At 43.1% G+C, this 14,262-nt stretch overlaps 1 protein-coding gene across 1 annotated transcript in view; it reads right to left on the reverse strand.

Annotated features, from left to right (window-relative positions):
- Positions 1 to 1,113: 1,113 nt before the first annotated feature.
- The window catches only part of mesh (sushi domain containing 2 mesh), a 57,914-nt gene continuing 44,765 nt past the window's right edge, over positions 1,114 to 14,262 (reverse strand). The window contains exons 11-22 of the mRNA XM_045754215.2: positions 12,843 to 12,981; positions 12,483 to 12,625; positions 10,730 to 10,862; positions 10,229 to 10,376; positions 9,912 to 10,100; positions 9,617 to 9,754; positions 6,512 to 6,648; positions 5,485 to 5,617; positions 5,054 to 5,189; positions 4,373 to 4,524; positions 2,202 to 2,384; positions 1,114 to 1,702 (exon numbers count right to left, since the gene is read on the reverse strand). Coding sequence (XP_045610171.1) covers positions 1,140 to 1,702; positions 2,202 to 2,384; positions 4,373 to 4,524; positions 5,054 to 5,189; positions 5,485 to 5,617; positions 6,512 to 6,648; positions 9,617 to 9,754; positions 9,912 to 10,100; positions 10,229 to 10,376; positions 10,730 to 10,862; positions 12,483 to 12,625; positions 12,843 to 12,981 — 2,194 coding nt within the window. The 3' untranslated portion in view covers positions 1,114 to 1,139. The remainder of the gene's footprint in view (positions 1,703 to 2,201; positions 2,385 to 4,372; positions 4,525 to 5,053; positions 5,190 to 5,484; positions 5,618 to 6,511; positions 6,649 to 9,616; positions 9,755 to 9,911; positions 10,101 to 10,228; positions 10,377 to 10,729; positions 10,863 to 12,482; positions 12,626 to 12,842; positions 12,982 to 14,262) is intronic.

The following is a 14,262-nucleotide window of genomic DNA, read 5'->3' on the forward strand; positions in this document are numbered from 1 at the left end:
TGTGGCTTTGCATGAATGTAAAAATATTAGTCTTATGTAGTCTCACAAACTCATTGTACCTTCTTACAAATAAATTATTATTATTATTATTATTATTATTATTATTATTATTATTATTATTATGGTTATTATTATTACGTGCAGCGCCCTCTGAGAACTTGTTCAGGAATGGTGTGGATAATGAACACTTGTCTTAGTTAATGATTGTGGATATGACAGTATCAGCGACGGAACCAGATCCTACTGGTGTGTACACATCTCTGAACCAGACGCTGCTACTGGTGTGTACACATCTCTGAACCAGACGCTGCTACTGGTGTGTACACATCTCTGAACCAGACGCTGCTACTGATGTGTACACATCTCTGAACCAGACGCTACTACTGATGTATACACATCTCTGAACCAGACGCTGCTACTGATGTGTACACATCTCTGAACCAGACGCTGCTACTGATGTGTACACATCTCTGAACCAGACGCTGCTACTGATGTGTACACATCTCTGAACCAGACGCTGCTACTGATGTGTACACATCTCTGAACCAGACGCTGCTACTGATGTGTACATATCTCTGAACCAGACGCTGCTACTGATGTGTACACACCTCTGAACCAGACGCTGCTACTGATGTGTACATATCTCTGAACCAGACGCTGCTACTGATGTGTACACATCTCTGAACCAGACGCTGCTATTGGCGTCTGGCAGTGTACAACAAGTGTCATGGGGACAGAGGGAGTTGAACTTACAGGTACATGAAGGTAAGATAACTATGAAGAGTCACGTGAAATTTCGCTGGTGTTCGCGCTTGACTTATTTAAATAACATTGTTGTATGCAAATTTATTGAAAATATTTGTAAATAATACACGAGAGAATACAGTATATACAAGCAATGGTGAATTGGTTATTACAAATAGTACATAACCGCGAAATAATAAACAGTGAAGATGCAAGTATTCACAAAACTTAAATATGGTTGCCAGGTTCTTCATTGAGCAATATAATATAACGCCTTAAATAGACTATTCATATTGAATGATTTGATCTTTTATGCTATGGGCAGTCACATATTTATTTGGAGTATAACGTGTAATATTAACGACACGCTGACACAAGTGGTGGTCGTGGAGAAGCTACACACTTGACTCCTTGGACGGGCTATCGTCCAGGTCCCACAAAATATTGTGAAAAATGACCGGTTTGCTATCCACGGGTTCATGGGTGTCGTAATCCCCATCAAAATGCTTCGGGATTTTCATGGGTCTGCACCCTATGGGATCGAGGCCACTATATGGGTTTGAATAAGTGAAGCTGCTGGACTCGCTGGCAGAGGACATGGAGGAGTACTCTAAGCTCTCCGTAGTGCTGCTGTCGTCAGCCCTGCCAAGGGGAGCCTCACTCAGGAGCTTCTGTTCAGATGGACCCGACTTCCAAATAATTAGGTCGTGAGTGCGTGAGACGGGAGAGTAGTTGGGGCCCTTGGTGAGGATAGGGGGCGATATGACCGGGCGAGGGGCTGTGCGAGGAGCGGGGCGAGAGGCGGCGTGCGGCGATTTCAAGTTGACAGAGGCGACGAAGTGATCCTTGGAGCGTCGGTAGGATGCGAAGCACATGATGGCGATGAGTACTGGGAGGAGGACAGCCAGGACGGTGCCAGCGGTGATCCCTTGCTGCATCATCAGATACTCACGCTCAGCTGCAGGAGGGAGACTCCGTCAGTTGTCATCAAGCCTGTCCGCGCCCGCGCCGCCCCTCGCACGCCCATCTCGCCACGCCACAAACACACCTACACATCAGTTTGTTCTGGTACTTATATTAACTATGTGTCGTGTTATTAGTTACATAGTTCGCGTGCTATTAAACAAATTATCGTAGACATATAGGCGTCCAATGCGACAGCTGCAGACCCAGTCCATGCACAAGATTACTAACGAATAAGCAAGAGATACGCGAGGCAGTGGGTGAAGGATGAGGGTAGCAGTGGCTGGTGAAGTATGGTGGTGAAGGAGGCTACGGGCGCGGACAACTCCAGCCAATGTTAAATTAACCGTATACTCACCAATACTGGCTTAGGTTCACAGTTCAACCCTATCACTGAATACATCAATATTTCACTTGGCCTTCACTCAGGTGAAGAATTAAGCATACAGGGGTTACTGTGTGGGGGTAGATAATGTAGAAGTAAAGGTACTTACTGACACAAGTAGCCTCGCCATGTTCTGGCCAGTTCCAGTCCCCAGAGGAGTAACACCAGCGACGCTGCTCCCCCAGCAACACGTACCCGGGGTCACAGTCGAACTTCACCTCAGCGCCACTCAAGAAGTTGAAGGTTGACTTGCGGCCATTGGGAGGCGTTGGCAGCGCTCCGCATGAGATCACTAGCGGGGACAAATGGATTTATTACCAATGATCACTAAGCCCACCAGAATCACTCAAACAACTTTCTCTACCTTTGACCACATTTGGACACGCATAACCTGTCCACAGACCTCTGGAATAATCACTGATGGTACAACTGACTACTGCCCTATATTTCTTCTAACTTGCATTAATAGTAAACCACCGCTAAAAATGATTATGCTCCAGACTACATAATGAAGCTACCATAAGCAATGCTGTTGCCGGGGCTGGACACATAAACTAGGAGACTGACTTGGGAAATATGACAACCATGAACGCAGGAGCACAACTATTTCTTCACAAAACTCTAAGCATCTATAATACCCATTGTCCATTGTCCAATGCTAACTAAAGTCACACCCACAAATATTAACAACACATGGTTTACTAAAGGAATACTTAAATCAATAAATCAAGCATGATGAAAAAAAAATACAAGCTAGGGGTTATTTCCAAAGAACTGCCCAAGAGGCACGCTTCAATACTCTGTATATTAGTGGCTATAAATGGAGTATATTACTAACGAATTCTTCACTGTATCATGTATCAAATGTACAGTATGTACTTTATATAAATTAATTATAAATATTAAACAACTGCATAACGATATATAATCTTTCATTACAGTATAATACAGGTACTCCTATTATACAGAGCTACATTCTTAAGAACCTCTCAAAGGCATGGAGTGATGTAATCAAGTTGCTAGATTTGTATGTGGTGGATTACATATGTGCTCACTATGTAACTTAATAATAAGAAGTCCCAATAATAATAATAATAATAATCAGCATCTTAATAATCACTAATCATTATCAGCATCTTAATAATCACTAATCATTACTAACATCATAATAATCACTAATCATTACCAGCAACACCTGCAGTGTTGCCATCATTATCTGAAGTATCATTATTAGCACTATACAATTATAGTCTATAGTGCTCTTTATTAAGCATTATACAATAATAATACAATAATTAGCATTATACATTAATCAAATAATAATTTGTATTATTGTATATACCCCGTGTATATATGTATATACATATATATCTATACTTATATGTATATATATATATATATATATATATATATATATATATATATATATATATATATATATATATATATATATGTCGTACCTAGTAGCCAGAACGCACTTCTCAGCCTACTATGCAAGGCCCGATTTGCCTAATAAGCCAAGTTTTCCAGAATTAATATATTTTCTCAATTTTTTTCTGTTGAAATGATAAAGCTACCCATTTCATTATGTATGAGGTCAATTTTTTTTTATTGGAGTTAAAATTAACGTAGATATATGACCGAACCTAACCAACCCTACCTAACCTAACCTAACCTATCTTTATAGGTTAGGTTAGGTTAGGTAGCCGAAAAAGTTAGGTTAGGTTAGGTTAGGTAGGTTAGGTAGTCGAAAAACAATTAATTCATGAAAACTTGGCTTATTAGGCAAATCGGGCCTTGCATAGTAGGCTGAGAAGTGCGTTCTGGCTACTAGGTACGACATATATACATATACGCTTAGGGCTAGCCTCACCCAGCATTGCAGGGTGACTGATGAGAGAAAGGGAGAGGGATGAGCAACATAGAGGAGTCAGAGCTGAACCCATTGCCTCCACTGAAGGACGGGTGGAGTCGTCGACTCCCATGGCGACCCTCATAAAATTAGAGTTCCTAGAATTTCATCACTCACAGCCACCATAGAAAATATACATATACTAGAGCAAGGACTATCTTAGATGGGCCAGGGTCGGCCCACATAGCTCAACCTTTTTGCGCACGGGCCGAGTACTTTTAGTATTTACTAATACATCTTCAGAAGGTTCAATCCGTTTCAAGATGTATTATTAAATACGAAAGTACTTAAGGAAATTCCTATCTTAATGCTTCCTTCGTGGTCTGACACTGTCACGAGGCACTGCTACAATAGTGATGAGTACTCACATGACATAAGTCCCTCGCCCTTGATATTGACGAACTGGTCCTGGTAGTACTTGGTCATGACGGCGAAGTCCCTCCTGAGAGAGACGACGTAGTCGTAGTAGCACTGGTAGGAGTCGCCACACACCTGCTTGATCTCCTGCATGGGTGTTGTCCTGCACACAAACACACACACCAGGTCACTCACTTGCTGACTATGAACACTATACTCTCTAGAACACCTTGACGACAAATGCACAAATTTATCAGCGACGCAACGCTAAAATCTTATCAAACACTTTAAGCCCTTTTTCCAATCACCCTCATTCTGATATTGACATCTTTTAAAAGTCTTATTGTGGAATTACATAAATAATTGAAAATGTGAACAATACTTTTGCTGAAAGTATGGGATAGCTACAGATTAAATATGTTCCATACTTGGCAAGTTTCTAGTCAGCAAATTGAATATAAGAGTCATATGTATAAGAAAGAATACATATGTATTGATTATATTTATATGTTAAATAATAATACTAGAAGCGGTGTATTACTTATAGCAAAGAATGGTAGATATATATTTAGCTCAGGTGAAAACTTTCTGTATGTGAGAGAGTTGTTAATATGGACACACTTAGAGCATGTGTGGTGTAGAGTGACGAAAACACCGGGTGTAGGGTCAACGGACATATACTCTTCACTTACGCGTTAGGTGACAAATCAGGGACTGCTTTCCATTCGGGTACGAAGTCTGGGTCGAAGTAGTAGTTGCTGGAGCGAGAGCTCTCGTGGTAGAAGAGACTCTTGCCTACATTTGGGTCCTCCTTGTCGTCCAGCACCCCTGTAGCACACACAAATATTGTAATGTGTGGCAGCAGTAGTGTGTTGTAGCGGCCACGTTGTGGGTTATGAAGGTTATGTTGCATGTTGTGGTGATGTATATTAACATAAGAGGAACATTTCTGCGAGAAGGGATTATGACACTAAAGCTTCATATAATAATAGATAGCTCTGCATATTTTAACGATATTCACAATAACTATATTTTGATAATTTGTCTGGTTATTGGGAGAGGCTACGCGCATGTGGTGACGCCCCTTAAATTTACCTCAGACCTTTGAGGTGAAGCAACTCACATTTCATGCCGAACTCCTTGTGAATGAGCTCCAGGTTGTTGATGTCGGCCGTGGGGCCCTGCGACCCGTCCGGGAGTGTGAAGTCATCGTCAGGATCAAACGTCCAGTTCCCGAAGAGTCCCCGAGTGATGTTCTGCCAGAGAGAGGAATATGAAGGGTGAGGCGCGATCTATGAGGGTGGAAGGTGGTCAAATCCTACTCAAGATGGCTTAACAAAGCTCGTTTTCTGGTTGTCAAAACTGTATATATCGCAACTCATCCTCCTGAGATGATAGTACTTATTGTAACTGTAGTCGATCGTATCAATATGCAGTAATGGAGCTCCAGTAAACCTCTGTTGTACTATTTTTTTTATAGAGTCCGGAAAATATAGTTAAAAAAGAATATTCTTTAATATTCCTAACCCTAGTTAGGAATATTCTTGAATATTAGTATATTCAAGAATACTAGGAATATACTAGGAATATTCCTAGTACTTGAATATTCCTAACCCTAGTATAGCAAAAATATGTATTATATTAGGCCTGCACTAGCATCTATTAGGCTTAGGATGGTTAGGGTAGGTTTTATTACGAATATAAATATAAAAACTTTCCGGTTTGTCCAAATTCAATAATACAAATCTACTTTCTATTGGTCCATCACAACATATTTGTACTATCGACTACATCGTTACTATAAGTACTTTCATTTTAGGAGGATGGGTTGATATACTGTTAGGTAAGGATACATTAGCCCAGATTAGGCTGTGTTAGGCTCGGTTAGGTTGTTAGGTTTGTTTGGGTTGAGTTGGGTTGCGTTAGGTTAGGTTAGGTTAGGTTAGGTTGAGTTAGGTTAGTTTGGGTTAGGTTAATTTGGGTTAGGTTAGGTACGTATATATATGTATATACCATATCAATCAACATATATATATTCATATATTACAATAGTGAATCCGAAAGTATGTTATTTCATTGTCTATCTCTATCTATCGTTCTATTTCAAAGTTGTGTTTTGTGTGGTAGTGGTAGACTGTAGCAGGACTCACCGCGAAGGAGAGCGGGAGGTATATTCTGGCGGCCAGGAAGCCCAGGTTCTCCACCACCTCCACCCCGGCCCCAGAGGAGAACATTATGATCACGTGGCTCTGGTTGAGTATGTTGCTGGGGGTGTACACCACGCACTCTGGGGGAGAGTACATCACACATGACAAATCCTCTAATTTTATAAATCCTCTATTTTTAAATTTTATAAATCCTCTAATCAAATAAATCTCAAAATAAACAATACCCAAATTTATAACAAATTAGATGGCAAATTCCTTGGCGTTCTCATTGACCACAAGCGGAATTTCCAGGGACACATTCTAAATATATCAAAAAAGTTTCAAAAACTGTTGGCATTCTTTCTAAGATCAGATATTATGTACCCTGCCCTGGCCTGGTGACACTCTATTACTCCCTCATCTATCCATATCTCAACTATGGTATTTGTGCTTGGGGTTCTACTACCCAAAATCATTTACGTCCTCTAATTACTCAACACAAAGCTGCTATTAGGACAATATCCAACTCTGGCCCCAGACATCACTCGGTACCCCTACTCAAATCTCTGAATATGTTAGATATTAAGTCACTGCACATTCTCTCATGTGTATTATACATATATAAAACGCTGAACTGTAATGCCAATCCTGACCTCAAAAGCTTCATTGAAGGTTGTAACAGAACCCATGAGAACCACACCAGAAATAAATACAGTTTTGATATTCCAAGAGTACGACTTAATCAAACTAGAAATGCTCTACAAATCAAGGGACCCAGAATGTGGAATGGCCTTCCCAACCATGTTAAAGACTGTACTTCTCTCAACCAGTTTAAGATAAAAACGAAGCACTACCTAATAAATTCCCTGTAACCTACCTTACCCCTCTATTGTCAACCCATGTATGTTTTTTTTTAAACAACGCTGTTTGTCGACCTAATTGTATTTGTGCTGCTTTTTCAGCCATGTTCCCCCTTTTTTATCTCTATTTTTATTTGTTCTCAACACATTTTATTCTTTATACTCAATTAGTATTTAGCTTTAGTCATTTAAGTTTTCATGCCCGAAACACTTTGCGTAATAGTGGCTTTAGGCATTGTATGTACTAGCTCTGTCTATAAATCCATCACTCTTTGCAAAATCTCTTGTATGTATGTACCTTACCTAAATAAACATTTATTTATTTTTATTTTTATTTACAATGTTGCTGGCGGTATACACCACTCACTCTGGGGGAGAGTACACCACACATGACAATGTTGCTGGGGGTGTACACCACGCACTCTGGGGGAGAGTACATCACACATGACAATGTTGCTGGCGGTGTACACCACGCACTCTGGGGGAGAGTACATCACACATGACAATGTTGCTGGGGGTGTACACCACGCACTCTGGGGGAGAGTACATCACACATGACAATGTTGCTGGGGGTGTACACCACGCACTCTGGGGGAGAGTACATCACACATGACAATGTTGCTGGGGGTGTACACCACGCACTCTGGGGGAGAGTACATCACACATGACAATGTTGCTGGGGGTGTACACCACGCACTCTGGGGGAGAGTACATCACACATGACAATGTTGCTGGGGGTGTACACCACGCACTCTGGGGGAGAGTACATCACACATGACAATGTTGCTGGGGGTGTACACCAAGAATGACCCGGGCTCAGTGTTTCCGGCTCCTAAATGAGTATCGATGTCTATATTATAATGCCATGTATATCACTGGGGTGTATTCAATCATTTGTCCAATTCCTGACACATTTAAGTGTGTTGTCTCCACAAGGTTCCCTCCAAAACGTTATGCTTGCTACTGGCTTTGCGAAAATGTACCAAATTGATGCCTTTAATGGTGACAAATTATATTGGTTTAGTTAGGGTGACCATGGCTTGCGTCCCATCACGTTTTCTATCATGAAAATGGAAGAAAATGGGGGTTTGCTTCATAATCCGTAAAATATAGCTTTGGCTATTATTACCTAATAAAATGAAGCTTTATTATATAAAAATCATTAATTACCAGAATTTTGGAGCATATGGCTGTAATGTATTAAACAATCATTATTAAAAATATTAAGATAGACCACTTCTAATTTTTCTTTATTAATCCTTAAATATTTTAAAGTTTTCGCAGAATTTTACAAGATGGATGGAAAAGAAGAGATGTTTGTTCACCTATAGGGTAATGATCCAATGAAATCGCCTAACTGCTTAAGGCGGTTTCACTCTGGTGGAGAGTAGTACCAGAGAGAATATCTCAAGACAGTGGAGATGGCCACAGTTCTCGTCAAGCCCACTAGAGACGGTAACCCTCAGGTAAAATAAAACGTAACATTCAGGTGTACCTCTTTATCCAGATTTCTGGAACTCGTATCAATATCAAAAATAAATTAACTTAATATTCTGTATATCTCAGGAAATATGTATTTATTTTTTATATTTTTGTTTCTATTTTAAATATTTTTAACTGATTTGCAAAGAAGAAACTTGTAATATCGTAGTGGTGATGGACATGATTATTTTCCTGAGATCCAGGGATAATTTTAAACAGGAGATTTGGCTTGTATACATGAGTCAAAACCTGGAGGGAGAAAGACGCAATAGGAACTTGAGATGAAGTTTCCTTATTAACATGACCCAACTAGTTACTAGCCAGACCCAACAGCTTACTAACCCAATAACGAGGAAGGCAAGCAATCTTGCCTTTCTCGGGATCACACACTTAACACCCCTATTTACCTCAAGTTGAAGTATGTTTATTGAGACAAGAAAATACATCTCAAAGGGATAGAATAGCTTAGGCTATTTCTACCCCCCTCCCCCCGATCCTATTTACCTCACTGTACATTAGTTTGTGTTTACATCGCTGGAAGGTAATTTGTTCCATTGTTCCATAATATTGTTGACCGTGAGGTTTCTTCGCATTTCCTAGGGGAGGGGACCTCGACATCCCTACCAGATTTTCTGACTTGACATTGGGGAACCTTTACTCAAATCTAGTTAACAATGACCAAAGAGATGTTCCATACGGATAATCTGATGTATATTTATAAAACGTGAATGCTGAGCATGGGGTTTAGCAAGGTGGTGGTACGAACCTCGAAATTGTTGAATCTTCTGCGAGTACCTGTCGAAGTAGACCCTTTGTCCATTGACGATCACGTCCAGATGGTAGCGCCACATGGCATCAGACGGTCGCCGCCGCACCTCCACCACCGACGACACGTTGTCGCGGGCTGTGGGCACGACATGGTCTTAGTTTTTCACTAAGGTCTTAGTTATTTCCCACAGGTGTCAGGAGCACCTGAGGGAAACTAGCTAGAACCTGGAATACCCCACACAAGTTTACATAGACGCCAACACACTTAAAAACGCACACACACACACACGCACCTGCTACAGCAGTTAGCGTGGAGCCTTTGGCTTCGCCCAGATAGTTCTGGGTAATCTGCTCAAAGCGTCCCTGAACGTCGAGGACGTGGCGCACCGAGTCGACACGCACCAACACGAACTCCCCCTTCCCGTTGAACGTGTAGGGCAGGTCATCGAAGGTGTAGAGGTGAGGGTCTCCAAATACCGTTGCTTGGAGGGAGAAAGAGAGGGTCCGGGAGATATTTAAGTGAGCAAATATACAGATACGAGTATAAACGATAATAAAGAAGGAGAGTGGTTGGGCGGAGGAAGGGGAGTTTGAGAGACAAGAAGCTCACCAGCAGTGGGTGGTTGGTAGCCGACACAGTCCTGGGAGCAGCGACGTTCAAACCTGTAGGTGATGCAGCCAGGGGACTGCTCTCCCTGCCACTTGCAGCACGTGTAGAAAGGTATCACGTCGTGGTACCAGTGAGAAAGACTCGGCACCTGCCCGCGGAGACAAAAGCAGTGAGAGGCGCTGGTATCAACTAAAAGGTCAACATGACATAAAGTTGTTTAGTAGTAGTTTGATAAGGAAAAAGCTATTGATTTGAAATTTCAGAGAATATTCATGTCATTGTAGACAATACTTGAACCATATGAGAGACAGCAGAAGAAAATATTGTGCCCTACGATGAGATGTAATGAACTACGATGAACTGTAAAACCCAAAGAAGTGCCATAATAATATAAAAAAAAATTATTGATATAAATATATACAAGAGTTCTTACATTGTTGTAAAGCCACTAGCAGGCATAACGTTTGGGGCAGGTATGTGATAACACAAAATAATACCTACCTTGTTTGCCTCGTCGTAGGGCGTCTTGCCCAGGTTGTGGGCTCTGTGGGGGTTGCCGCCCCACATCTTGTCAGCGGTCATCATCAAGTAGCCGTCGCGGTCATAACAGCACTGCTGGCCGGCCCCGTCCTTACTGCGGGACACACACACCAAAGCTGCCATCATTTCCACTCCTCTCAAGTGTAAGGAATTAGCTCTTAACTTTGTGATATGAATCAGGAACACTTAACTGTTGACTAAACCTCACACAAGAAAGTGAAGGGACGACGACGTTTCGGTCCGTCCTGGACCATTCTCAAGTCGCTGGAAAATGCTCCAGGACGGACCGAAACGTCGACGTCTCTTCACTTTCCAGTGTGTGGTTTGGTCAACATATTTCAGCCACGTTATTGTGACTCCTCGTCTGCAACACTTAATTCTTTTATGACAGACTGACTCAATTCTAAGTCTACACATATTTCCGAAACTTGAATTTAGTTTTTTACTTATTAAGTTAGACAAGATTTTATTGACATGGCAATGTCGAGTCAACATTGACTCTGACGTCAATGTTGACTCTGACATTTAAAGCAGTTTTTCCATATATTATGGTACACTGGGATGGGTATGTGGGGAGAGACATACTTGGGGAGAGCATGTGGGTAGGGACATACTTGGGGAGGGTGTGTGGGTAGGGACATACTTGGGGAGGGTGTGTGGGTAGGGACATACTTGGGGAGGGTGTGTGGGTAGGGACATACTTGGGGAGGGTGTGTGGGGAGGGACATACTTGGGGAGGGTGTGTGGGGAGGGACATACTTGGGGAGGGTGTGTGGGTAGGGACATACTTGGGGAGGGTGTGTGGGTAGGGACATACTTGGGGAGGGTATGTGGGGAGGGACATACTTGGGGAGGGTGTGTGGGTAGGGACATACTTGGGGAGGGTGTGTGGGTAGGGACATACTTGGGGAGGGTATGTGGGGAGGGACATACTTGGGGAGGGTGTGTGGGTAGGGACATACTTGGGGAGGGTGTGTGGGGAGGGTGTGTGGGGAGGGACATACTTGGGGAGGGTGTGTGGGTAGGGACATACTTGGGGAGGGTGTGTGGGTAGGGACATACTTGGGGAGGGTGTGTGGGTAGGGACATACTTGGGGAGGGTATGTGGGGAGGGACATACTTGGGGAGGGTGTGTGGGTAGGGACATACTTGGGGAGGGTGTGTGGGTAGGGACATACTTGGGGAGGGTGTGTGGGTAGGGACATACTTGGGGAGGGTGTGTGGGTAGGGACATACTTGGGGAGGGTGTGTGGGTAGGGACATACTTGGGGAGGGTGTGTGGGGAGGGACATACTTGGGGAGGGTGTGTGGGGAGGGACATACTTGGGGAGGGACATACTTGGGGAGGTGTGTGGGGAGGGACATACTTGGGGAGGGTGTGTGGGTAGGGACATACTTGGGGAGGGTGTGTGGGGAGGGACATACTTGGGGAGGGTGTGTGGGGAGGGACATACTTGGGGAGGGTGTGTGGGGAGGGACATACTTGGGGAGGTGTGTGGGGAGGGACATACTTGGGGAGGGTGTGTGGGGAGGGACATACTTGGGGAGGGTATGTGGGGAGGGACATACTTGGGGAGGGTGTGTGGGGAGGGACATACTTGGGGAGGGTGTGTGGGGAGGGACATACTTGGGGAGGGTGTGTGGGGAGGGACATACTTGGGGAGGGTGTGTGGGGAGGGACATACTTGGGGAGGGTGTGTGGGGAGGGACATACTTGGGGAGGGCGGTGCGGACACAGTGGATGGCTCCAAAGTGGTACTCGCACTCAGTGTTGCCATTTCGGTCGCAGGAGAAGTCGGGCAGGAACCTTCCTTTATCGGCGACGGCCTGCTTCAGGAGACACGGGCACCGCTCCACCTGGTGACCAAGGAGACAAGGAGGGTTAGGGAGACACACGTGAAACAGTCCCACACAACTTGCACTGCTCACTTTCTCAAAAGACATTAATTTATATGTATATTCACCAATAAACATCGTATGTCTGGCGGGCTCGTATTTTCAAAATCAGATTTGGTGTGACTCTGAACACGATACTAATATTCTATTTGACTACAAACTGGGTTATCTGACTCGCCTCATAAGCAAAGTTCCTGAGGTTGCGGTCATTCTCGATCCACCTGTCACACATGGCCAGCTGCCAGTTGGTGCCGTACAGCTGCTCCCACTGGAAATGGAAGTACCAGGCCAGAGGGATGGGACGCGACCACACAGTCCTGAAACACTCCACATCAGCCACGTACTGCAGTACCACCAACCTTTTTAACACTAATAAACATGTTCTGTAATAGGTTCTCCGTAAACACCAATAAACACATCCTATAACAAGGTCTCTGTAACTACATAAACACCTCCTGTAACGAGGCCTCTGTAAAGGTAAACGTCTAAACATTGAGATTAGACGTTGACTAATCATCTCAACGTGATTAGACAAGTTCAAGTATGTTTATTGAGACTAGAAAAAATACATCTCAAAGGAATAGAGTAGCTTAGGCTATTTCTACACCCCCTCTATTTCAAGTCCCTCAAGGGGCGCACAAATTCAGTGAGTACAGATACACAAATCACAATACAAGAATCCCATTTAACATTGCAGGTTAATATAGTACTCTCTAAGAGTATAATAGTGTACATCCACAGCACTAGATTTTAACCCATTAACGTTCCTATCCTCACTCTACTTTCATCCATGATTAATAATAAAACTACCTTTGCCCTGTCCGTCACACTCTTGTCTATTTTTTTTTTAGATATTCCAATATTTGAGTACCAATCTCCGAGTTCACTATATTGTCCTGAACCTTGTCTCCACAACGTTTATTTTTTTTCAGCTGCATTTCCTACTTTCCCTAGGCTCGCCTTAATTGTCTCCGTTCCTTTCTCCCACACATTGTTCATAGGCGCTGTCATTGGCTTCCAGCTGTTTCCTCCATGTTCCTGCTGCACAATCTTTCCTTCCTTCGAGGATACATCTATCCTGCTTGTAGGACCCGTCCTGGAGTCTCTCAGATGAGGCTTCGTGAGGCATAGATAGGAACCAGCATTGTGGCTGCCTCGATAATTGCAACAAGATGGGACGATTTTTTCACCGTTTTTAATCTTGACTCTACACTCTCGAGAGTCGTGTTTCTTACCACAGTACCGACACCTGGGGTCAAACTGGCATTTCCAAGTCATATGTCCCCAACGAGAACACTTCATGCATAATATGGGCTCCTCAATGTATTTTGCAACTTTCCTGTAGCCTAGTCCATGCACAAAAATTCTTTCCGGCGCCTCACCCTTTACCAAGGCAACAACCTGGCTTTGTTTGTCACCACGAACACTGCTCCTATTTGCCTAAACAACACTATCATTGTTGAGAAGAAGATAATCAGGATCCAAATAAGTTAGATACTTAAAAACATGACCTTGGTGTGCATCATACCTTCTGGAGTAACCATCACAATATTTTCAAACCCATCCGTCGTTAGGTGTTTCACGGCCTCTTCTGTCCC

This window comes from Procambarus clarkii, chromosome 30 (genome assembly GCF_040958095.1).
Source record: "Procambarus clarkii isolate CNS0578487 chromosome 30, FALCON_Pclarkii_2.0, whole genome shotgun sequence".
NCBI classification, from domain to species: Eukaryota; Metazoa; Arthropoda; class Malacostraca; order Decapoda; family Cambaridae; genus Procambarus; species Procambarus clarkii.